This window comes from Manis pentadactyla, chromosome 2 (genome assembly GCF_030020395.1).
Source record: "Manis pentadactyla isolate mManPen7 chromosome 2, mManPen7.hap1, whole genome shotgun sequence".
NCBI classification, from domain to species: Eukaryota; Metazoa; Chordata; class Mammalia; order Pholidota; family Manidae; genus Manis; species Manis pentadactyla.
In genome coordinates, this window is record NC_080020.1 from 32,211,452 (window position 1) to 32,237,080 (window position 25,629).

The 25,629-nt window shown below is 40.9% G+C and overlaps 2 protein-coding genes across 10 annotated transcripts; both read right to left on the reverse strand.

Moving 5' to 3' along the window:
• Positions 1-2,170: 2,170 nt before the first annotated feature.
• MED7 (mediator complex subunit 7) lies at positions 2,171-8,098 on the reverse strand. Of its 9 annotated transcripts, XM_036912453.2 has the most exons (4): positions 7,756-7,910; positions 7,486-7,635; positions 3,700-3,939; positions 2,171-3,247 (listed from the first exon to the last, which is right to left on the reverse strand). In XM_036912453.2, exon 4 carries the CDS (start codon positions 3,228-3,230, stop codon positions 2,529-2,531), a length of 702 nt encoding a protein of 233 aa, XP_036768348.1. In that variant the 5' UTR covers positions 3,231-3,247; positions 3,700-3,939; positions 7,486-7,635; positions 7,756-7,910; the 3' UTR covers positions 2,171-2,528. The 9 variants fall into 9 exon arrangements, with proteins under 9 accessions (XP_036768348.1, XP_036768423.1, XP_036768275.1 ...); XM_036912528.2 differs by lacking the exons at positions 3,700-3,939; positions 7,756-7,910 and adding an exon at positions 7,917-8,028; XM_036912380.2 differs by lacking the exon at positions 3,700-3,939.
• Positions 8,099-19,337: 11,239 nt separating this feature from the next.
• Positions 19,338-21,840, reverse strand: GARIN3 (golgi associated RAB2B interactor family member 3). The gene is made up of 2 exons (XM_036908366.2): positions 21,220-21,840; positions 19,338-20,504 (listed from the first exon to the last, which is right to left on the reverse strand). The coding sequence occupies exons 1-2, from the start codon at positions 21,835-21,837 to the stop codon at positions 19,338-19,340; spliced, it is 1,785 nt and encodes a 594-aa protein (XP_036764261.2). The 5' UTR covers positions 21,838-21,840.
• Between the last annotated feature and the right edge of the window lie 3,789 nt (positions 21,841-25,629).

Genomic DNA, 25,629 nt, shown 5'->3' on the forward strand with positions numbered 1-25,629 from the left:
GAGAATGAAGCTATCAGAGAGAAGCCAGATTGGGAAAGACACAGGTGGTCTGGATGGAGTTTGAGCCCCAGCTGCCCTGGAGACCCCCCCAGTCCTCTTCCTAGTTTAGATGTTCAACTTATCCTTCCATCATATAACAAGAGCTACCTCTTCAACAAGTTTTTTTTTTTTTTTGCTTCAACTAGTTCAAGGAGAGGGTATGATAATGTAATAGTCCTTTAACCCACTGCATAGTAAAGTCATCTACAGATTTCTTAAAACCAATGCATGGCTCTACTCCAGAACAATAAAATCAGAATCTCTATTGTCTGGGGCACCTAGGCATTGGTAATTTCAAAAGGCAACCAGAATATTCTTCCAGGTATTTCACTTTGAGGAATCAATCTATCAAGAATATTCATTATATAACCAGATATACAGATATATTTTGATCCTCACAAGATTGAAATACTTTAAACTTTTAAACTTAATAACTATCAAACCACTAGTGTTCCTTTATCCCACTGTAGTAGGAGTTCACATTACATCTCTTAGAATTGTTTATGTCAGGCCCAGCCCACTCTCCTGAAGCCAGAATTTAAAACACATTCAGACACACACACAAAAAGAATTTTAAGATTCTTCATGTAATTTTAATCTCCCCACATACACATACAAAGTTCGTATTTAACTGATGTTGTAAGTCAACATTATAATGTGATTTGATTAGGGTATTTTTCATGCAAGGGTTTGCAAAGCAGCCAAAAACTGGTTTTATTTATCTTAGCCCAACATCCTTCTCAAGGTTTTAAAGGGGTTAAAGTCAAAGAAGAAAGATTTCTTTAGAAAGCAGCTCATGTTATGCAGTGTCCAGCTTGCCTCCTCACAAAGGATGAGGGGGATCCTCTCCCCCTATAATTTAAGCTTAACAGAGCCCAGACTGTTCTCTGAAATCTCTGGATCCCAAAGATCTCAGCAAACACATACCAGAAAAAAAAAAGGGGACTGGCCAGCTAGCTGCCTAACTGAGAAGTGTCTACCTAGGAACAGCCTACATTCCCAAAATGTTTAAAGAAAAGGATGAATATTTCACATAATAGAACTGGCCTGTGACCACTTTAAACTGGACTTCTGACACCTCTAAGACTGGAGACCTTAGTGGAGCAAATCCCCAAAGGATGGTATACTGGAAACCAGGAATTGAGGGAAGAATAGAAAGTGGGCATCTGGGAAGTACTGTCTTTATCAGAGATTCTTAAGCATGGATTAGAATCGACTGGGTGCTTGTTAAACCACAGCTTATTGGGCCTCACACCCTAGTTTGATTTAGGAGGTCTGGGGTGAGTGTTGAGAATCTGCATTTCTTACAAATCCCCAAGTGATGTTTATGGGGCTGACTATGTGGTCTACCTTAAAGGCCTGGCAGAACCTCAGATACAAGGTACCCTGGTGCAAGAGAGGGTGGAAGCGAGAAAACCGAAAGTGTGGAAAAAAATCTCAGTTCTCAAAAAAGTTGTCTTCTTTCTCAAGTCAAATCAGCAGGGGTTGAAAAGGTGGGTTAATGAAAGGAGGACCTAGTCCTTGGTCATTTCAGGACCCGACTAACCAAGCCTTTACCATCTTCAAATGGCTTCTAAAGTTATCCCAGATGTGGCTATCCATCCAGCAGAAAAGAGAATGTAGGATCACACCAAAAATCTTTACGGGGCATGGGCTGGATTTTTACATCCATATTCTACTTCTAAGAACTGAGGCACATGGCCTTACACAGATGTGAGGGAAATGGGAAAACATAGACCCTGGCAGGGCAGCCGTATCTCAGTGACCTATCCCAGGGAAGCATGTCCACTGGACATGTGACAGTCTGCCACCAAACCCCCCTTCCCATTGCAGGCTTCCTGCCTTAAGCAAGTCTCAGGTTAACTTTAAAGGAAGTGTATAGTTAACTACATTCACATTTTAATTACTAAAATCAATGTTTGTAACTAAAAGTAATCAAAAGGCTTATTATCTAAGTGACTGGAAAAAGTTACAAGACCCATCCAGGAGAGAGAGAAGAGCTGAGATAGTGTGTTTACTGTAGCAATCAAGAGGGAAAATACAATATGAGGTTCCTCTCTCTTAGCACATTACATTACCATTTTAGAGATTAAACAAAGTTTTAAGTGAAATAAATCTGAAGATTTCATAATTTCACATTTATACAGCTTGATATCCTTTATTTATCTATCATTCTTAAAGAAAATGACAAATATATTTCAAGGATTAAAGCCTATGATTACTGAGGATAGCTTCAACATCTACTGCAACTCCAAAAACAGGTATGTCCCACACAACAGCAGCACAGTCTTGTCTAATGTCAGCAAACCCATTTGCCGACACTTGCCATGCAGTAAAATCACTGCCTGTGACATCTCGTAACTGATAAAGATGGAGTGTCAAGCTGTTTACATGACTTCTAGTTCTATCTCTTTTGTGACTCTCCAAGAGCAAATTAACTAAAATATGACTCTTTCTGCTGAAAGGAAAAAATAAAATAAAAATTTCCTTCATGGTCTTTCATTCATTTCATCAATGAGGACACACAAGGCAGCATCCTTCTCTATAATCTGGTCTCTCCTATGACCTGAATTGTCCCTTTGCTGTTCATTCTGTCCAGTACAATTGTTGCTATCATCAGCATCCATTGACTCAGTTTTTACTCTCATCCCTGCTTCTGAATGGGGCAAATCATCAGGCAAAGCAGCCAAGCAATTTTGTATCATCTCAATGACTCGTTCCAGATGCTTTTGAAATCTCTCAGCTGTTTCAAGGCGCTGACGTTTCTGCACCTCCATCATGACTCTCAAGGTCTCTCTTGCTTGGTGGGGTCGGTATTCATTTATGAGATGATGCACATGTACAAAAAGCAGCTTAAGATCTTCTAACTTCTCTTCCCGTTTTATACTCCCAGGGCTTCTTATCAAGATATCTAAGAGGTCTAGGAAATTAATAAGGATAGACATATTGAGTTTTCTCAGTTCCTTCTTATGATCAAACTGCATAGGATGAAGCCTTTCGATGCCCTGACTTTCTAAAGGACGGATGATAAGGTCATCACATTGGAACTGGTTGCCAAACATCATATAGCTGTCTTTTATTGGAGGTGGAGGCTTGGGAGCCAGGCCCTCCTGAATATTTTCATCTGTATACTCCTTGATGTACTGCATCGGAGGTGGCGGAAGGGCACTCACTTGCTGTGGCTCACCCATCGTGGAGGATCAAGAACCTACAGAAATAGACCAAAGATTCAGAGCAGAGCTACAAAACAAACCTGTCACACTGGCTCACTACAGACAGAATAATTTCCTTTTCTGTTCCTAGCTGCTCGGACCCCAGGACAAAATGACATCCTAAGTTTCTAAAACTAACATTTACAACAGGGAAAGGCCACCATCCTTTTCTAATTAGCATATATTCTGAATCATCCAAATATTTTTCCATCTCTACTTAATACACAATTCACTGCCTTACTAGCCTTCTGCATATTCACTTTTATCATTATCCAATCTTGCTTACCTCCTAACTCCACAAAAACAGTTCATCAAGTAATTAACAATCACATGACCAAATTCAATGGGTATTTTTCTAAGGTGATAAACTATCACAGCACAATTTTCTTCCTTTTCAACACACTCTCCTCTCTCAGCTTCTGTGAGCCTACATTTGTTTTTCTCCTACCTCACTGGCCACTTGCTCTCAGTCTCCTTACTGCTTCTCCTCTGTTCAAATTTTAATTTTGGTGGGCTTCAAAGGGTTGTTCTGGGCCTCTTCTCTCCCTTTAAGTGAGGAAATCACCAACTCAATACCAAAGGTTATTTGGTAAAAAGGCAGGCACCATAGAGAGTGAAGCCCTCTGGAATTAGCAGGAACAAAGCACATTCACGCCAGACCGCAAAGCCTCCAGCCATCAGCATTCACCTGAGAAGGAAGATTCACTGTTCCTCAGTTTCTTGATGTTTTGATTTCAAGAGAGGGAAAAAACCCAGACTTGACATGAAACCTCACAATTTTTAAATACTGGTGATTAATTTCAGAAGCTGTCAAGTACTGTGAGGTCAAAAAGAACTTATCTACAATAATCCTCGTAGCCCGCTGGCCAGTTTTAGACCTCTGCTCTATATTCTTCCTTGGGTAGTCTCAGTCAATCCACAGCCTTTACTACCATTTCTATCCACGGTTCTAAACCGGGGCAATGTGTCCACCAACAGACATATGGCAAGGTCTGGAGACATTTTTAGCTGTCAGAACTGTAGGAGGAGATACTAGTGGCATCTAATGGGTAGAGGCTGGGGAGCTAAACACTTAAAATGCACAGGACAACCCACCCCACCACAAAGAATATCCTGCCCAAAATGTCAGTATGTTGTGTCAAAGTGGAGAGATCCCAGTATATATGTTCATCACTATTGTTTTATCTCCATTCCAGACTATTCCTGAGTTCCTTTTGGATGTCTCATTAAGTCATTCAACCTTAAAATAAATTTTCTGAAAAAAGAATAATTCTTCGATTTGTATACACACACACACACACACACACACACACACACACACACACACACACCACAAATCCTGTTCCTCCCATAGTTTCGAAATACTTCCAACCTCAGCAAAATGTCCCATTACCTACCTACTATTTCAGGTCAGAAACTCAAAGGTTAGCTTAATCCTCCATTTTTACCTCCTCTCCCCACATGTGAGTTTATCAAGTCCTGTTGAATACAGATCTTTACCTGAAATTCACCAGTTCTAAAAATGCCACCATTCCCTCTTGCCCAGAATACAATGATGTCCCCAGGGATCTTTTTGCTTTCACTGTTGTTCTGCTATATAACAACCAGCATAATTGTTCTCATACCCCATGCCTTCTCCCTCATTATATCCTAGCAATACTGTCTTCAATCGAGTATTCTCACACAGTTCTTAAACTGTACCAACCTCTTCTGCCTTTGGATCTTTCCACACACTTCTCTTCCTCCTTCAGGCACTGGCTTAAAATATCATCTCTACAGAAATGACTTCTCTGAGTACTCATCAAAGAATCTGCTCCCCCAAAGAGGGAAGCAGATCCTGCCTTCCCTCTTTTATTCTCTGTACTACTATCTGATTTGATTCCCTGATCAGCAAAAAGCTCCCCAAAGGGAACTTGATGAATATTTGTCAAGCATCTCCATTCATTTCAAGAGGGCTCCAAGTCAATGGGAATTTGGAAGCAGGCACAAATATCCTTAATGTATATTCACTCCTTCAAATAATTAGTTTGTCTATCTATGAAAATGAGTATCCAGGAATGGTGTTCATGACAGATAATATATGAGCACATATTATGTGCCAGATGTTCTAAATACTTTTCTCATGATTGTGAGAAACCAGAGAAGAGAAAGGTACTCTTTCCATTTTAAAGAAGAGATGACTATGGCTCAGAAAGGTTGAGCTGCTTGAGGAAAGTCAGAGTAAGTAGTAGAAGAAGGATTCAGAAACTAGAGATCTTAAACAATACATTATCTTCAAGAACAAGCAAGAAACACAGCCTCCATCCTAGTGTTGCTGTCAATTTATCAAGGAAAACAGACAAGAAATAACTAGCTACAAGTTTTAAAGCTACTACAAAAAAAAAAGATCAACAGGTCTGACTACCAAAACACATCTAAAAACTCCATATAGAAAAATAAAAGCAAAATTATAAGACAATCCCATTCTTCTGGGAGAAAAGTGCTTGCAAGCTAAAGAAGGGCAAATACTAGAAATTTTATTTTCATTTTTTTTTTAATGTTTTTTTCTGATCTGCATCCCCTCTAGAAGAAAAGAACTATGACTTCAAGAATTTCCTGTCTTGTTCACAACTCCACCTCCAGCACCTCAAACAATACCTAGAAGGTGTTAGATCCTTGATAAAGGTCCACTGAGTGAGGTTTTCTAAAAACCTGTATTTAAAACAAAAAATAGAAAAATAGGCAACAAAAGGTAACAAGGAAAATGCAAATGCTAAATAAAGGTGGGAGAATATTGAGACTGATACTCTTAAAAGCAAATTTTTAAAAGGATGCTTTTCATTTAACAGACTATCAAGATTTCAAATATTCCATAATTGAACAAACATTAGAACACCTTTTCAGCAGGCCCTGGATTCCAGCAGATATCACACACACTCTTCTTCCTCTGAGTTTCTTCAATGGTCACCCCAATCTCAGAAGCATAAATCTGCTTTGCAGCAAAACCTTCTGAGATGGAGCGCATCCCTCACCTCAGCTCTTATATAAGCCTCCATCACAACCATCACATAACATTCGGTGGTAAACCAGTACCACCCGAGAGAATATAGGGAATTCTCCTATATAACTGATAGAAAAGGATACAAATATACATTGGAATTTCATTTGGAATACCGTAATTTAAAATGCTGATATTCTTTGAACCAACAACTCTTATTTCTAGAAATTTATCCTAAGAAAATATTGGTACAAGTACGCAAAAATATATATAAGATTATGAATGTTTAATGCAGCACTGTTTGAAAAGAGCAGGAAAAAAGGTGGAAATAACCCATCACTTCATGAATATGACAGCTGGATAAAACTGTCTAAGTAATACAATACAGCCAGTAAGGAAAAAGGGATTAAAGTGCATGGGTTGAGGGAGGTAGTTCTAAGCATTGTAGTTTTACTCATTTACAACACACTTATAATAGTTGCAAATAGCTGTAATCAACTTAAAACTTTTAAACATACAGTTACAAAAAAGTTGTACAAAGAGTATAAAGAACATTCCATATTCTTCATCTAGATTCTCCAAATGTTAACATTTTCCCTCATTTTCCTTACAGGTCTCTCATTCCTGTAACCTCAAATACTACAAGCATTTCTCTTGTAAACATACAATTGCCAAAATCAGAGAATTAGCACTGATGTGGTACCTAAGAATAAATTTTAGATAGCCCAGGTTTCACCTCACTCAAGCTTTTTTAGGTTGGGAGTCCTGTTTTGTGCTTCCCAGCACAATGTGGATTGCTCTATTTAAGCCGCAATTTTCTAAAGGCCAACTATGTAACAGGTAGCATTGCTTGTAGCCTCTTAGTCTTCGTAACAACTCTTGAGTAAAGTACTATTAACAATTTCATTTTAGAGATGAGGATCTCAAGCTTCATTAAGGGCAAGTGTTTGCAACAGATCAAAAGACTACTACTGGCACAGCAGGAATTCTTACGCTTGGTCCTTCTAGCTGCAAAATACAAGCTCTCTTCAATCAGTAAACTTTGAAGCTTCTAACTGTACAACAGTAACATGACATATTACAGAATCTGCTTACTTCTCTATCACTTCTTTAGACTCAACGTTTCAAAGACGATGGAGGCCTTTAATAAAACCAGCGCCCGGTATCATATCCGGCGATCAGACTCAAGGACCACTTTCTAATGTTTGTTCCATTCTGGGGGCTTAACCAAAAACAAAAGATATTCGAAGGTCTCACCCCCAGACATTTGATTTATTCTGCCCTCCGCGAATGCGGCCGCTGGAATGCAGCTTTTAAAACCTCTCCACATGAATCTGACGATTAGGCTTGGGATCCACACCTCCCTCCCCCGTTTCCCATTAATCCAGCTGATGTCAGGACTGCTCCCTGAGGAGGAAAGGCAGATGGTTATTCTCATTTTTAAAAGGCCAGAGAGGCCCGATGACTCGCCCAGGCCAACAGCCTAGCAAACAAGCGGCGCGGGGCTGGAACCCCGGACTCCCAAACCTGCAGTCCGGCCTGGCCACCCCACCCGGAGGGAGCCCCAAGCCCAACGCGCTGAGGGCACCTCCCGCCGGGCTGTCCACCCGGAGCTCCGCGGGCCGCGGGGGACGCGCGAGGGGAAGGCAGGCGAGCGCGGCCTGCGCCAGGCCTCCCGGGATCCCTACCCGCCCTGACAAAGCCGCGGGGTCCGGAAAGGGAAATGCGCGCGGAACCGAGCCACAGGCCGTCGCCGCCCACTCGCCTCAGCTCTGCGTTTAGACTGCTAGTCGCCTCAGCCTCCGCAGCCGGAACCGACTTCCGGCCTCGTCCTCTAGGAGCGAAAGCCACCGCCGCTGTCCCTTGATTGGCTGAAAGAGCTGTCCTTTAACCTATTGCTCGCTAATACGTATGCGCCTATTTCACTTCACCCGCCCTCCCCGCCCCCCGCCCCCCTGCTGCTATTGGGCTGCGGAGTGACCCGCGGCGATTGCGGTGGGGCAGGTCTGTTTGTATTTTCTGTCGATGAAAGTGGCGGCTGGTAGTTCCGTTCCTTTTCGTTTCTTTTTAACGTTAAAATTAAACAAGATTAGCCATATGCCTTACATGAAAGAAAATACAGGTTATTTTTTTTAATTATAATCAACTCTAACCCCACTGTCAAAAATAACATTTAAAAGAATGAGATGGAGTCTATATGCTAGTTACATACATTTTTTAATCTGGAAATATTTGTGCACGATTGAGACTCAATAATATATTCTCAATTTCCATTTTTCACCATCCATTCACTTTTTATCTTAGGAATTCAGAGATGTCCATTGTATTTCTAGGCAAGAAATTAACAAGTTGAGAAAGAAGATGTTTCCTTTGAAGGTTATTTTCCTAAAAGGTGTTAAATTTATAAATTTAGGAGAATTTTACAAGAGCATATTGCACATAAAAAATAAAGGTGGTTATTCTGATAAAAGTTCTCAATTTTACTTCTTTAAGGTCCTTTGATTTTATTTTCTAAATGCTTGTTATGGAGAGTTCCAAACATACACAAAAGTAGAGAAACAGTGTACTTATAACCCAACTTCAACAACTATCAACCCATAAATATTACTTTATATTAGCATGCATCTCTAGAAGTTAAGGACTCATTTTTTTTAACATAACCACAGAACCATTGTCTCATTTAAAAATAAATGAATAATTATTTAATATCATCAAAAGCAAATGAGTATTTGTATCCAATTATATCAGGATCCAATAAAGTCCACCCCTTTGTGCCTGGTTGATGTGTCTTTTTGTATTTTTAAACTGTGGGTTCCTTCCGCCATCTCAGTTTTCCCTCACTTCAATTTATTTGTTGAAGAAATCCATTCACTTTTGAACCTACCCCAATCAGGCTTTTCTCCCTGCAACTGAGACCAATTATAACCTACACCCTGATCGCCAATGGTCTCTCGTAGTCCTCATTTTACTCCACTCTTGAGTAAAATCTGGCACATTTGATCATTTGCATCACCCCAGGACTCAGATCTCACTTTTCAGTGGGATATCTTCTGAAAGGAGGCAATACCCACGTGATATCCAGGTCCTGGCACACCTTCTTCGCATTCAGACCCCCTTATCCAACAATGTTATATGTCTTTATTCAATTGCACTTCCCTCAATTTCAAAGGCTCATATCTAAAAATTTGTCTTTTACTCCTCTTTCTCCCATACTTCATTGCAACTATCATACTGACCTTTTGTATTAGTTTTATTTAGAAATAAGTAAAAGTCCCAAATATAACTAATTTTTACCATTCTCACTACTATGATCCTAGTCCATGCCACCATTATCTCTCCTGAACTTCTGAAACAATCTTCTAAGTGATTTCCTCATTTCCATTTTTCATCTAATTCAGTCTGTTTAACAAACTGCCTTAAAATTTAAGACAGACCTGAGCACTCCTTTATTTAAGGTTCTCCAAGGTTTCCTGTCACGTTTACAGTGAAATCTAATGTCCTCATGTGGCCTATATAAAGCCCTGCAAAATTTAGTCCTGGCTACTTCTTCATTAATATTTCCTACTATTTTGGCCAGGATCACTCTTCTCCAGCTACAGGCTTTAATTCTTTCTTTCAAAATTGCCAAGCATGCTCCTGCCTCAGGGCTATTTCATCTGCCTGGAGCCCTCTTTCTGCAGATACTCACATGCCTTACTTCCTCATTTCATTCAGATTCTTTGGTCAAGTGTGACCTCACAGAGGTCTTCCCTGGTGACTCAATATAGAATAGCACATGCCCAGTCATTCTTCTGGGGAACAGACCCAGTCCCCTTATTGTGAGTTACTTACTATGTAACTTCCTTCATGGAACTTATGTGATACCATATTAAATCATGCATTTATTTATTTATTTGTTTATTTTTTCTTTCTTCCCCAACAAAACACAAGGTTCATGAGCATAGTGACTTTTAGTCACTGCTGCATTCTCAGCCCCTAGAACAGTGCCCCAAATTAGCAAAGTAGTCAGTGAACATTTATTAAGTAAAACAATGAATATAATTATCATTCAAATGAATTCAGTGTGATATTGATAAACCACAGTCTATTTAACCAATGCCCCTTTGTGTGAAATTATTTTCCTCCCAATTTTTTGCTATTATTAATATCTTGGTGCATACATGTTTGTGCACATACCCAGTTTTTGTCCTTGAGATAAATTTCTAGATATGGAATTACTGGCCACAAAGGTGTCTTAGAGTTAGTGGCAGGATCAAGGCTAGAATCTAGAACTCTTGACTCTCAGTCTAGGGTTCTTTACAATCAACTACAAATGAATAATAGTATGAAACTCATTGTTAGATGGGCTATTGAAAATATAGCATATCATAGACATTTATTTAAATGGCTATATTTCCAGAGTTGAAGGGAAAATTTACTCCTTGGAGATGACTCCTATAGCTTAATAAGCAACATCCGTTCAACACATTTATTGTGTGTCTACTGTGCTACGCATTGTTCTGGAAGGTAAAAAACACAGACAAAAGCCTTGCCTTCTAATGGAGAGACACAGACAACAAGAAAACAAACAAGAATTTCAGATAATGTAAGGGCTATGGGAGAAAAAGGATACAAAATAATGTGATAATTATGTGGGTTGGTGAGTAGCCACTTTACAGACTGTGATCAAAGTAGCCTCTTCCAGAAGGTGACTTTGGAGCTAAGACATCAGTGCCGAGAAGGAGTCAACTGTGTAAAGATCCGAGAGACCGCAGGTGCAAAGAGCCTGAGGCTGCCATGATCTTCCAGAGTTAGCAAGGCAGGAAAGGAGCCTGTGTGCTCCACAACTAATGAGCAAAGGGAGAGGAAGAGGGCAGGAGGGGGCAGAAACAGGCAAGGGTACATGGTAACTGGCATCTTGCATATTTTGGGGGCTTTTATGTTATAAAAAATATTATCATTAGAGCCTAAGTGGTGAGCAGAAATATTCACTTCTTTTCTCCACTGTTGATTTACAGTTAGGTTTCTTTAAGGTATGATTTACATATGGCAAAAATAACTTAAGATATACACTTTGATGAGTTTTGATGAATGTACACTGTCATATAATCACCACCACCAGAATTAAGATATAGAATATTTCTATTACCCCGAGCAATCTATTTTGTGCCCCCTTTGTCTTCAATCCCCTACCCTCACTGCCAGCCCCTAGTACCACTGATCTGATTTCTCTTCATACGGTCTTGCCTTTCCCAGAATGTCATCTAAATGGAATCATACAGTATGTAGACTTTCATGTCTATCTTCATTCATGTGGCTTAAAACTTCTGAGGTCCATCAGTGTTGTTGCATAGATCAATAGTTTATTCCCTCTTATGTTCCATTGTATGGATGTACCATAATCCATTTATTTTTCACTGGTTGATGGATATTTGGGTCATTTTCCTATAAATATTCATATACATGTCTTAGTATGGATATATGTTTTCATTTCTTTTGAGTAGCTACATAGAAATGGAATTGCTGGGTCTTAGCATAGTTATATGTTTAACCATGTAAGAAAGTATCAAGCAGCTTTCTAAAGAGGCTGTGTCATCTTTCATATCCACCAGCAAACTAAGAGACTTGCAGTTGCTCTGCATCCTAATCTGCCCTTGGTGTTTTTCTTGGGATTCTAATAGCTCTGTAGTGGTTTTAATTTGCATTTGCCTGGTGTTAAGTATCTTTTGTGTACTTATTTGCCATATGTATGTTTTCTTTGGCGGTCTGTTCAAACTTTTTGCCCATTTTTTAACTGGGCTGTTTGGTTTCTCACTATTGAGTTGTAAAAGGACCCACACATTCACAAACAGACACACAGTCAGGATATAAGTCCTTTATCAGATATGTGTTTCCTAAATATTTTCTCCTAATCTCTGGCTAATATTTTCATTTTCTTAACACTGTCTTTCAAAGAGCAACTTTTCTAAAAAGTTTCAATGAAGTCCCATCTATCAAATGTTTTCTTTGTTTCATACTTTTTGTGTCCTATCCAAGAAATCTTTGCCTCATCCAAGATCTCAAAGACTTTCCCTTTTGTTGTCTTCTAGAAGTTTTTTAATTTTAAGTTTTACATGTAGGTCTACAATTCTTTGAATTAATTTTTATATATTGTATGAAATGAACTGAAATTGCCTCTTTTTTTTTGCCTGTGGCAGTCCAATTGTTTCAGCACCATATCCCTTGATTTTGATTCTGTTAGTCTTACTACCTCTGTCATTGGTAGACAGGTTCATAAATATTCATTTTTATTAGTCAAGTATATTATATCTCTACTTATTAACCAGCCCAGGCACAAATAATGGAAGCTAGCAAATTAAATTTTTCATCTCCAGTCCCTGCTTCTTCCCATCATATGGTTTTTGTCAGCTATTACATACTGTTAGCAATGCCCTTTGGGTGAGAGTCATCACCAGTGCATTTTTCCCTCCAGTCTGTTGTGTAGTTTCGATTCCTAATGACTATTTTTGCTATTGTTTCATGGGTACTAATGACCTTGTCACTAACAACAATCTCAACAACCCAGATCTATGTGCAGCCGATGGCAAGGCAGGATGCACCGTTTGCTTTGTGTATGCCTTTCAGTAGCAGCAGGGGGCAGCAGTAACCCTGGGAACTATCTCCAGTTTAGACTATTTTATAACAAAGTTGGGTCCCAGGTATGAGGCCCACAGAGGGACAACATCATTTACCTCCTGCAAGTAGTGTCACAGTGTTGATTATTACAACTATAGAAGTTTTGAATAGGTAGACGATAGACTGGTTCCTTCCACTTTATTCTTCTCTTACATAGTATTTTAACTATTCTAGCTCCTTTCCCTTTCCATATAAATTTTAGAATAACCTTATCTAAATCTACAAGATATCTTGCTGGGATTTTTATAGGAATTGTATTAATTTGTATACCAATTTTGAAGAAAAAGCAATTTTTACCGTGTGGAGACTTTCAATCCATGAACCTTATATGTCTCTCCATTTACTTGGTTCTTTGATTTCTTTCCTCAGTCTTGTGCAGTTTGCAGCATGTAAGTCCTGTGCAAGTTTTTGCAGACTTGCATATAAGTGTTTATTTATTAATTTTTGTTATTGTAAATGGTATTGTATTTCAAATTTTGGTGTGCATGAGTTCATTGCTCATATATGATATATAGAAATACAATTGATTTTGTATTTGCAAACTTGAACTAACTTGTTAGTTCTAGGAACTGTTTTGTAGATTGCTTGGAATTTTCAACATAGACAGTCATGTTAACTCCAAATAGGAACAGTTTCATTTCTTCCTTTCTGATCTGTATGTTATTTATTTTATTTTCTTGCCTATTGTACAACCTTTAACGTCCACTACTATATTGAATATGATTAGTGAGAGAGAGAGAAGACTTCCTTGCCTTGTTCCTGATTGTAGGAAGAAAGCATTCAATCTTTTACCACTATGTGTAATGTTAACTATAGGTTTTTTGCACATGCTCTTTATCAAGTTAAAGAAGTTCCCTCTTTATCTAAGAGCTTTTGTCACGAATGAGTGTTACAATTTGTCACATACTTCTGCATCACTTTATCTAATCATGTGAATTTTTTCCTCTGTATCCTCTTACTATAGTGGATTATATTGACTTTTGGATGTTGAATCAGTCTTCCATCTCTGGAATGGACTCCACTTGATCATGGTGTAAAATTCTTTCTACATATTGATGAATTCTATTTGCTAATATTTTGTTAAAAATCTTTGTGCCTATATTCATGAGTGATAATGGTCTGTTGTTTTTATACTCTTTGATTTTGGTATCGGAAGAACACTAACTGCATGAAATGAATATCCTAAAGAGTATTTTTATTGGGCATAGGATTTGGGGTTTTCCATTCTTTTCTTTCATCACTTGAAAAACATTATGTTACTTATTTTCTGTCCTCCTTGATGTCTTATGAGAAACCTACTGTGATTCAATGGCACCCCACAGGCTAAGGTGCCATTTTTCTCTGTCTGCTTTCAAGATTTTTTCCTTTGTTTTCAGAAGGTTAATTGTGATTTGTCTTGGTGTGGATTTCTTTGGGTATTTCCTGTCCAGCTTTCTGAATCTGTAGGTTTATATCTTCTGCTAAATTTTGTAAGTTTTCAGTCATTAATTTATTCTAGTATTTCTTCAACCCTGCTCTTTCTCCTCTCCTTCCAAGGCCGGAATGACATGAATGTTAGATCTTTTGTTGCAGTTCCACAGGTTCCCTAGACACTGCTTTTTTTTTTTTCCAGTCCATTTTCTGTGTTTGTCTTAGGTAGTTTTATTGTTCCAGTCACTGATACTTCCCTCTTTCCTCTCCATTCTGCTGTTGAGCCCTAATTACTAAGGTTTCTCTTTTTCAGTTTTTGTATTTTCAGTTCCAAAATTTCTTTAATAAAGCTGTCTAATTTTTCATTTGTTTCAAGCATCTCCCTAATTGCTTTTTCATGAGTGCTTTAAAATCATTGTAAGGTAATTCTAAGCTGCCATCCCAGTGTTAGCATCTATTGACTTTCTTTCTTCATTCAGTTTGGTATCTTCCTCTTTCCTGGCATGACAAGTGCTTTTTTGGCCAAAGCCTGGACATTTTGTATGACATTAGGAGATTCTGGGTCCTATTTAAACTCCTTTTAGCAGACTTCCTCTGACACTACTCCAGCAGAGGACCTTAAGTCCAGGTGTCCCCCTTGGCCTCAGTCCACACCCTGGAGGTGGGGGCTTTTCATTATTTCTGGGCCAGAGTGAGATTTCCAGATCCCTGCACTGTCTGCAGTGACAAGGGGAGTGGTAGGGAGGGCTTTACTACCAGCTGGCTGGATAAAAGCTCCAGCGCCCTGCCTGTCATTCTCTGACACCCAGTGGGAGTATCGGAGGCCTTTTTACAGCCGGTGAGGATGTTAGTCCAGACTTCCCAGTGGGTTCTTGCTTGTATGGGTGGGAGGCAGCATGGTTTTGCACTGTGATGTTTAGCTGGAGTAGTTATTGTCTAAAAGCCTTTTGTCTTTCTTGGCTGTCCTTTCCTTGTCCTTTGGCCAGAGAGAGGAGCTTTTGTTGTGCCTTATTTTCAGGATTGCCAGCTTCTTCAGCTCCAAGTCTGAGATATATATGAGGCACAAAGAAAACCTTAGGAGCTCACCACCATGTTGTGCCTCATTTCCTGAGGTCCATGGCTGGTCTGTCTTCTTCTCTCCACCTTTCAGAGCTTTCTAATGTTTATTTTTTTATGTCCTAGGTCTTTAGTTGTATGAATGAAAGGAATAGGGAAAAATATGTCTACTCCATCTTTCTGGAAGCATATGCCTAACCAGTCCATTGTTGACTAAGCAATAAATTATCGAGGCAAACAATGGAATATTGTTTCCTTCTTTTTCATGTCAATAGGTTCTAAATTGTCTAAAATAGACATAATTTTTCAATAACCCTCTACTCAATTTTTAAATTATTTAAGTTCAAAACTCTATTATACCTTTCCTATCATCTACTCTTTCCACAAGGTTAGTAGAGGAAGTGACCACAGCACATTACACTAACAGTGTCAGACTGTGTTCTCCAAGAAGCAGATTCGAGATGTAGTTTTGTGAGAAGGGTGTTTGTGAAGGCCTGCCCTTAGGACTAGCACCTGTGCGAGGGACGGAAGCAGGCGCGCACGGAGGGAGAAGTCGAGCTGCAATGCTGGTCATGGGGAGCTCTTAAACTAGAACGGATTATGAGAGTTGTTCTGCCTTGGGCTAAGGTGGCCAGACCTCCGCACTCCACATCAGTCTTACTGTTTGCTCTGCCAAGGGCATACCTTGAGCCAGGGAGTTCTCTGAAGCCAAAGCAATTTCCAAACTCACTGTCAGCTGAAGGCTGACACTCCCCACAGCTGGGGCCAAGTCCTTCCTAGAAGGAATGTCTGCCCTACATAGATATTTCAAATGGAAATGTGTCTTTCAAAACATCCTCTCCAATCTCCTCATTTTATAGAGCCTGTGGCAAAAGGCAAGAAGTGACATCAGGTCACGTATGAACAACGCTCTCCCTAAATATTCTTTTTACAGCAACCCTGATGCCCTTCATATTATGCAAATTTGATCAAGCCACTTGCCTTATTTAAAGCATTTCAGCAACCTTCCATCGCTCTTAAGGTCTGAAGTCAAAATCCTTTACATGGACCTCAAAGTCTTGCATGGCCTGTCCCCTGCTGCATTTCCCAGCTTCACTCCCCCTGTCAGTCATGACTCTGCCTTCAGTATTTTGAAGTACTCTGCTTCTTCTCACCACAACACATCTTTCCCGTGCCTGAAAGACCCCACTCAATCACTACAAGATAAGATTGGTCTTATTTTGCCATTGATGAAAGGTCCCTGTGTCATCTTTTGTGCATATTTGTGTGCGCCAGACTTTAAGACACTGGTTAGCGATCCACCATGCACTGCCTCGGTGCTCTTGCAGCAGCAGAAATGCTACTATGGTGATGAATATTACTGTCAAAATACTGGGCTTTATCTGGTAGGGTGTATTGACTTGATGCCCCAATTAATATCTCCCTCTGGAGGAAGAGGCCTATTGCTTTGAAATGAGCAGGTACTTAATGTGTATGTCTCTTGATGAACTGTCTAGATAGAAACGGAAACGCAGAGAAAGTGCCTGACAGAGCACGTTGCAGTATGCAAGGACCCACTTCCGCTCTACGTCGGCGGCATGTATATAATCTGTGGGTCTGCCCAGCTAACCCCCTGCTCGACGGACAATCTAGATTCATGATAAAGAAGCTCTATGGGGTGTGGGAGTGGGGATGCCTAAGACAAGACTAAGAGAGGGACAAAAGATAAAGCCGTAGTCTACAGAATCATGAGTGTAAGCCATTTGTAGCTAGAAAAATTCAGACTCCAGCATACTGTAAATTTGGTGCTTTGAATCAAAGTCTTTGGAAAGTGTTCCCCTTTATTTTTCTCTTCTACCCCATAATCTCTCATTCCCAGGAGGCTTCCCCAAACTCCCTCTGAGGTCTTTGAGAACATGCCTCTTTCTCTCCTTCTACCTGTACCCACTGCTTTAAGAGCTCCAAGCACACCCTGATCCCCAGCCTCTGTTGGTCTCCCTTATGTCAGAAATCACAAGCTGTGAGTTTCCAGCTGCCCACCAGAGCAGTGGGGAAGGGCTACCCCTGGCACTTGCAAGCCACCAGTCCTCCCACAGCACCTGGCTTTTCACCCTCTCTGCCTCTGCCACACACATTTGCTCTAAGGAGATAGTCCCTGAGTTTTACTGGAAACCCATCTTCCATCCTAGCAGACACTATGATCACAGAAAGAGTCGCAAGGAAAAGGAAGACGACCCCAGGCTCACACAAACATGTGCAGTTTTCAGAATCATTTTCTCAAATCCAACTGTCATCATCTGTTGTTAACAACTTAATGTTTTTCATAGACTTGTGAGATTTATTGACTTTTTAAAATTGAAAAGACAATGTAATTTCTTTTTTACAATGTGCATTTTTTAAGTTTATAATCTCATTTCCAAAGTAGCATGATTTTTAATTTTGGAATTACTTTCCACATGCATACATAATTTGCATAGTTCATTAACACACCACATTTTAGATTATTCTATCATTTCTTCACGATATATCTAAGCCTTTCCTATGTTTCTGAATCCTTAATTTTTACATCACTTAGAATTTTAATTTCATGCTTACTGAAACATATCTTTCAAACTTAGACATTTTGGCATCTGTTATTGCATATATTAATAGGGAAACGTAAATTAAATAAATTGGTTAAGCTATTTCTAAGGTGGTGACTGCCAGCGGGCCAACAGCAATTTAAAAACTGTCCTGACTTCAGAGATGTTAAAATTTAAAAGACAAAAAATGAATTACTACAGACACACCCTTTTGCTTAATAGATCAATCCCCCTCTTTGGAAGCTCTCTGCACACCTCTCCAGTCGTCCCCCCCCCGCTCACCCTCTAGATGTCCACTACCCTGAATTTTGTGTTCTTTCCTTGCCTTTTTCCACACTTTTAGCAAGTACGTACCTCCAAACATACCGTTTGATCTTGTTGAACTATACAAATGGGACTATATCATATGTATTTTTCTGATTTCCTTTTATTATTCAACATTCTGTGAGATTCACCCACACTAACATGTATTGCTGGCTGTTCATTTTCACTCTTGTATAATATGTGCTGTAGGCATATACCACAATTTAGCAGTTCTCCTTTTTAATGAGCATTTGGGCTGTTTGCAGCGTTTTGCCACTACAAATCATTTTACTATAAACATTCTCCTAGTTGTCTCCTGGCAAGCATACGTGAGAGTTTCTCCAGAGGATATCCCCAGGAGGAAGAATCGTTAAGATTAGATTGCAGTGGGCAAAACCCTTTCTGCAAAGCGCCAGATAGTAAATATTTTAGACTTTGCAGGCCATACGGTCTCTGTGGCAACTACTCAATTCTGTCATTTTAATGTGAAAGCAGCCATAGGCAATGTATAAATGAATGGCTGTGGCTACATTCCAATAAAACTTTATTCACAAAACCATGCAGTTGGCAAGATTTGGCCCTCATGTTGCCAATTCCTGATCTGGATGATAAAATTCTCTATTCTGATTGCCTACAAATGCTGCTCTACCACCTTTCCTCCCCTAATTATTCCCTGAGGAGACGTGAGTCCTGTCTTCACTTAGTCTACGGAATGGACTGGATGTTCATAGTCAGGGACCTTCAGGGAGAAGTGGAAGGAGGGCATGGGACATGGCAGTGGTGATTCTTCCCAGCTTATAGTCTGGGACTTGCAGCCATAGTCTTGGGGAAACAAAAGGAAGAAGGGGGTTGAGGCAAGGCAGGGTGCTCATATTATCTCTGCCAGGCATGGGAGGGAGGCAGGGTCCTGCTTGACTGAAGGCTGGGCTCTCAGGCTACAGCATGCTTCATGTCACAGAAGCCACTATGAGGTCATTTTCAGACTAGGGGACATAAAAAGTCAGACAGAAGATAGCATCTCTTGTGGAGTTGCATGGTTCCCTTTATTAAAGAAAGCTGGAATTGACTGTCTTGGGATACTTCCCTGAGGAGGGGTCTCTTGCTGCATCTTGCCCTGGCTCCTATTCAAAGGGACTTGGCTTCCATGACTGTCGTCTCCATCATCTCAGAGGCCACGGTACCGCAGATGCCCAGATCCTGGCTGCCTGGGGCTTTCTCCACCTTGGCCTCCACATGGTGCTTCTCAACCGTCTTAGCCACAAAGTCAACATCTCTGCTCTGGGTGGTGACCATTGTTTTTGAACCCACAATGACTCTGAAGCTCCTGAAGAAAGAGCCAAACCTACAGCATTTCTTACTTAAGGAATCTGAGCTGGTTGCAGATTTGCTCTTCCCCAGTTTGTGAGCTGTCCTGGGCTCTTTTGTGGCGGAGCTGTGGCTAGAACTCTTGTGAGAGCTGTGTCCTCTGCCCCTGACACTGTCCTGCCCTTTCTCTTTCTTGTCATCTTTTGTGTTTCCATGGCCAGGAGAGGACCGGTGGGAGGATGATTTCCGGGTTGACTTGTGCCCTCTTCTCCTGTGGTGACTTTCACCTGTCATGCGGTGACAAGAACTTTTCCTACTGGAAGGTCTGTCCATCTTTTCTCGTCTTTTCTTTTTTCCCGTCCGGATTTTGGTAGTGGGCTGGCTGACCTTCTGGCTTCCATCCTGCTCACACATGTAGCCTTCACTCTGCAAGGTCGAGACGAGGGGTCCTGTCCCTGGGCATTCGGGTCTTCCTGCAGCAGGCTTGCTGGATGCCACTGCACCTGCAAACACCACATCCATGCTGCTCCCTGGGGAGACACTCGTGGCCACGGGCATGATCACAGAAGTGGCTATGGAGGAGGTGATTACGGCACCCGCCAAGACCACTTTGGTACATTCTGAGGAGAGGTTGACAGCACCTGCAATGGGCTTGTTGGATCCACTGTCTTCCAGACACTTGCTGGTGGCTCCTGCCAGAGTTGCACTCGGCTGGCCGGCACCTGCAGTCTCACTGGAGGCAAGGCTTATGGCGCCTGCCTCAGCGCTCGCTGCTGTTCCTGCAGCTGCCACGCAGGCAGCTGCTCCACCTGCCAGGCCTTTGGCAGCGCCTGCCGTTTTCATGGCTACAGGTTCACTGGTTTTTTTGTGGCAGGCATGATGCAATCCCTCTCTCATAGCATAAGCGGAAGAGGTGGCTCCGGACACCTTATGGGACTTGTGGCACCCAATCACATCTTGACATATTTCTCCATGGAGCTCCACAGTCTATGCCAAGGGGAGGAGAAACAGTTGAGATGAAAACAGGTAAGATAAACATGAGACCAAACTGTCTGCTCCCCTCTCCTGATGGAGCTGAGCAACTCAAGGGCTTGTAATTAGAAGAATCTTTGAAATCATCAAGTCTAAGCTCCTATTTGTTGCAATGTTCCATCTACAGCACCCCTGTCAAATGGTCACTCAGTTTTGCATGAACAGTCCCAGCACCAGGGAAAGCACTGATACAATTCCCCATCCTTGTATACTTTTATTTTACTGGTGGCTGCCAAAACAAATTGTACATGGCAGACACACACAAGGGCTGTACTGATTTTCATCAGCACATGATCACCACAGGGAAACAGAAGGAAGGAAGGACTTCCCCATGTTGACATGTTCCATGACTGATGAAACAGCCTGGGATGGGGAAAATGTTCAAGAGGAGATTGGGCGAGCAGAATGCTGCAGAAGGGAACACAGCCCTGCCAGAGGAGCTGCTACCTAAATGCCCTTTGATATTAGGCCTTGGGGGAAAATTTGGAGAAGTATTTGGAACCTCTCAGTATATTAAGTCCCATTGTGGTGGCTCATTTGGCCCTGAGCCTTTTCAAATGGGATGTATTTGCAGGTGAGCCTCCGAGAACACCAAAGGGTTTGTAGGACTAGCTGAGCTGCTCTCCCCAAGCACCCTGCCCCATTTTCCTGAGTCTCAGGAGATGCTTACCATTAGGCTTTTGTCATTCTCTATTGTTGTTGCATCCACAGATTGTAGTATTGGGGTACTGCTGTGACTCTCCAGGGATGGCCTCAGGAGGTAAACAAGTTTTTCCCAGTAGCCAAACAGGTCTTTTCGTGCATCCAAAGAGGGATACAGCTGCAGATAAAAAGTACGGCCAGTGGCAAGCTTTAGCCGCAGCTGCTGTTTCTCACGATCATGGGTAGAGATCTTGACAAACGTCAAGGGAAGCAGTCTGGTGAGCTCTAGGGTCTTCTCGGACTTGAGACCTCTCCCCTTGGCGGGCAGGGCATGTCTGGCACAATCTTCACAGACTTTGGTTGGTCGGGCAAGCAGCATAACGTCAGGTAAGGGGAGGACAGGGCTGGTGGACACGATGCCTACAGTCACCATTTGGACATGGTTGTGTACATCAATCATCTCTCCTTTTTTGCTGATTTGTATAAAGTTACTCTCAAACATTGGTGTGTACCTAAAAATGTCATACTCTCCTCCCTTGTACAGCTGTCTTTGCAGGTCCCCCATGGAGATATTGAACATGTCCATTGAATGGTAGCTGTGGGCCGTGTAACAAGGTAAATATTCACTCTTCATGGCTCTCTTCATTCAAGACAGCTCCTGCAGCCACAAATTGCATCCCTGAGAGAGAGAGAGAATGAAAGCAACTGCCCACCTCCCTGCAGGGCTCTGCTGAAATCTCCTCTCACCACCACCTTATCCTCCACAGTCCTTTGTGACCTGTCACCATCACATAGCCCTTTATCCCAGCCTCCATGCTGTCACCCCAGGGTGGGGCCACCAGCCCCCCTCAAAACAAACCACCACCTTCCAAGGGAACAGAATGACCCTGCCACCCTGTAGGCTGGATGTTCTTTCTAATCAAAATGTTGGGACGCATCATTTATAAAACCAGTCTGCTTTTGTAGATATATGGATTGTGTCCATTTTTTTTGTCATTGTTACAGATGTTCCTGCAATGATCATATCCCTAAAAATATATTTCTGCTTCTGCTGAATTATATCCTGGGGATAAAGTCCTGGAAGTGGATTGTGTGCTTGTTGTCAGGGTTGTAGCCCATGTCCTCAGTGGGTAGCACAGTGCTGGCAGGACCTCAGAAGTAGTGTTGAATGAATGGCCGAAGGGGGTCAGCTGTCAGAATCAGAGTCCCATTTATTTAGTGGTTTCTAAGGTATTGAGGACTTTCTCACCCATTGCCTCATTTGAAAGATGCTAGTTTTTAAAACCATTTAATTTCAAGGTAAGAAACTGAGGCTCAGGATGATCTTTCTCAGAGTCAGAATGCAGACCCGGATTCTATCCCAGGTTTGTGACTCAGGTCAGGGCTTTCCTCTGCCTCAAGCTTCATGGCTCACCACTAGACTCTCATTCCGCACCAAATACGGAACTGTTTGTGCTTAGCCATATGCATGGGGACTTAGTGGGGACCACAGGAATTCATAGAGGTCTTGAATCACCATAGGATTTCCCACAAGGGTGTATGCCTGCTGCCTCACTCTTGATGTCTACCTGATAAACCACTGACGTTTCCTTTCTTTGAAAGGCTCTTCAGAGAAATTATGGCAAAGATATCTTTTGGGAGTTTTTTTTCTTTGCACATGGTGTTGAATCCAAATTCCCCCTCCTCCAGTTAGAAGATTACTTCTGAAATAAAAATACATCCCCCAAACTCAATGATTACTATGTGGAGGTCTTGAAATAAACTTCAACCCCAAAACGCTCTTTTTTTTTGTATCCCTAGTGCCTATGCAGTACCTGGCACATTGCAACTTTTTAATAAATATGAACTCACTTGTGCCCAGTGAGATTCAGTCTTCCATTTATTTACTCAAAAAAGTCTATTGAGCAAGTACTATTTTGAAGACCAGTTAGAAAATGGAAGTGCAAAGATGAAGTCTCTACCTCTGAAGAGCTAAAATATTTTTTTCTGAAGATGTTAAATGACTTCTTCAAAAAGCAGAACAAAGTGGCTTACCTTCCATTATAAGGAGATAAGCTCCAAAAGTTAACATTTTGGGTTTAAAAGTAAGAAGTTGGGTTTTTCTATATTATACTCAACTATATATTCATCTTGTAAGTCCTTTTCTGAGGAATTATTAATAATGAGAGAGACTATAATCATATTTTTTATTGAGAACTTACTATATGCCAGGCATGGTGCTAGCCACTTTACATTATTTTAAAAATTTAATCCACATACAACAGTCCTGTAAAATGTAGGTGCAACTACTATCCTTGTTTTATAGAGGAGTCAATCAAGGAAGGCTCAGAGAAGTCAAGCAACTTCATCAAGGTCACAAGAGACTAAATGCATATGGAAGATTGCAAATGTGGCAGTAGTTAAACTACACTAGATGGGATCACACAAATAGAACACAGATATACTTGTACTGTAAAGCACAAATTCATCTGTTCATTTAACTAATACGGCTAAGTGCCTACTTTGTGCCAGGCCCTGTTCTAGGTGGTAGGAATACATCAGTGGACATGCAAACATCTTCATTCTCATGGAGCTTGTAGAGAGACAATAAATGAGTAAAATATGTGGTACGTCCAATGCTCATATGAGCAATGCAGAAAGATAGAGGAGGCTAAGTGGGGTGGGAGTATGTGCGGGGGAGAGGTTGCTGTAGGTGGTGATCAAGGAAGGCTCAGTGAGAAGTGACCTTTGAGCGGAGGCCTGGAGGAGGTCAGGGAGAAAGTCATGCAGACATCTGGGGAAGTTTCTCAAGGTCAGACAGAATAGCAAGGGCCAGATCCTGAGGCAGGAGCATGCCTGGTGTCTTAAAGGAGCACTGAGGGGGCTACAGCAACAATGGCAGAGTGAGGGAGTGTGGATGAGGCCTGGAGGCAACTGTGTAATGGTAGGGGAATAAGATGTAAGATGGACCTTGTATGACATTGTGAGGTCTTTGGCTTGACTCCAAATGGGAGGTGATCTGACCTACGTACACAGAGGCTCAACCCGGCTGCCACATTGAGAGGAGATCGTGGAGATGCAGAGGTCAGAAGTGGAGACCAGATGGTTCCTGCTGGAGATGCTGGTGGGTGCAACATGTGTGGGAGCAGCAAAAGTGGTGATAAGTAATCATATTCTGCCTGAGGCAACTATTATTGATGTTGAACAATTTTCAAAAAATATCAGTAAGTAAATAAAGCAAGTTGCAAAATAGCATACATGATATGCCTGATTTTTTTAATAGAAAAAAAATTTTTTTTTTTTTTTTTTTTGTGTGTGTGTGTGTGTGTGTTTGAAAGGCTGCACAAGGAATTGGTGACAGGGGAAGCTTGTGGCAGCTTGTGGCAAAGGAACATGGTGGGGTGGAGACTTAGCTTCCTAGGGCATTCTCTTTTATATCTTTCAGATTTTGTTCCATTGCATATACAGTATTTACACAAAAATAAAGAATACTTTAAGTTTATAGATTTATAAAAATGTTATGCCAGTAAAATTATACTCTTAGAATATTCATTGATTCAAGCTTTGATATAGAAAAGAAGTAAATAAATAGCTTCATCCAAACAATTCTCTGGCACAGAATTTCAGAATTTGAGAACCAAAATACAAAATATAATTCAAAATTTATTTTCTGATTTTTCTTTAAGACCTCTCAAAAACTTATTCTCTCCTCCCCTAATTTAAAAAATTTGACACACCCCCTATCAGAAAAAACTGGAGATGGTAAGTCAGGATATATTTATTAATTGGCCACTCTGTGCCCATCACTGTGCTAAAAACACTTTCAGGCGGTCAAAATATTTGTTTGAAAAATGTTTAAACATGACTCTCATACAAATATAGAATGAAAACACGTTAAAGATTTAATTCACTCATGAATGAGGGAACTAGCAGGATGGTAAAACCAGTCTGAAGGAGAGTCAGAGGAAGAGTCATTGGCACTGGGGAAAGAACGTTGGGTTAATGTTGCAAGTGAAATACAGAGGTTCAGTGTCTACAGGGCAGTAAAATCATGATCTTTGGGATTATATGTTCTACCAAACAAATCATCTGCAACTCTTCTAAATGAAAATCTCTAAGTTGTTAACAGTATTTCAAAGTCTGAGACTTTAATTGAGACTTCTTGGTGTGCTGAAAATGTCCTACAGGTACATTGTGATAGTGACCCAACTCTGTGAATAAACCAAAAACCATGTGCGCTTTCAATGCATGGACTTGATGGCATGTGAAATGTATCTCAACAAAGTTGTTGAAATAGTAGATAGCAATACTTCAGTTCTAACTTACTGATCCAATCCCATTGTCTTTCTTCCCTTCTCTTAGACACTTAGATAATCCTAAAGTCGGCATGTTAATGCTCCAAGATGATAGTCTGCTTTAAGTTTTTTTTACAAGGAAACTACATGTCTGCTTTACAATT

Coding starts and splice junctions, on each gene's coding strand:
- GARIN3 (XM_036908366.2), bottom strand. CDS start 21,837: ATGAAGAGAGCCATGAAGAGTGAATATTTACCTTGTTACACGGCCCAC. Junction 20,505..21,219: donor AGAATGACAAAAGCCTAATG/GTAAGCATCTCC, acceptor CCCTTGGCATAG/ACTGTGGAGCTCCATGGAGA.
- MED7 (XM_036912752.2), bottom strand. CDS start 3,230: ATGGGTGAGCCACAGCAAGTGAGTGCCCTTCCGCCACCTCCGATGCAG.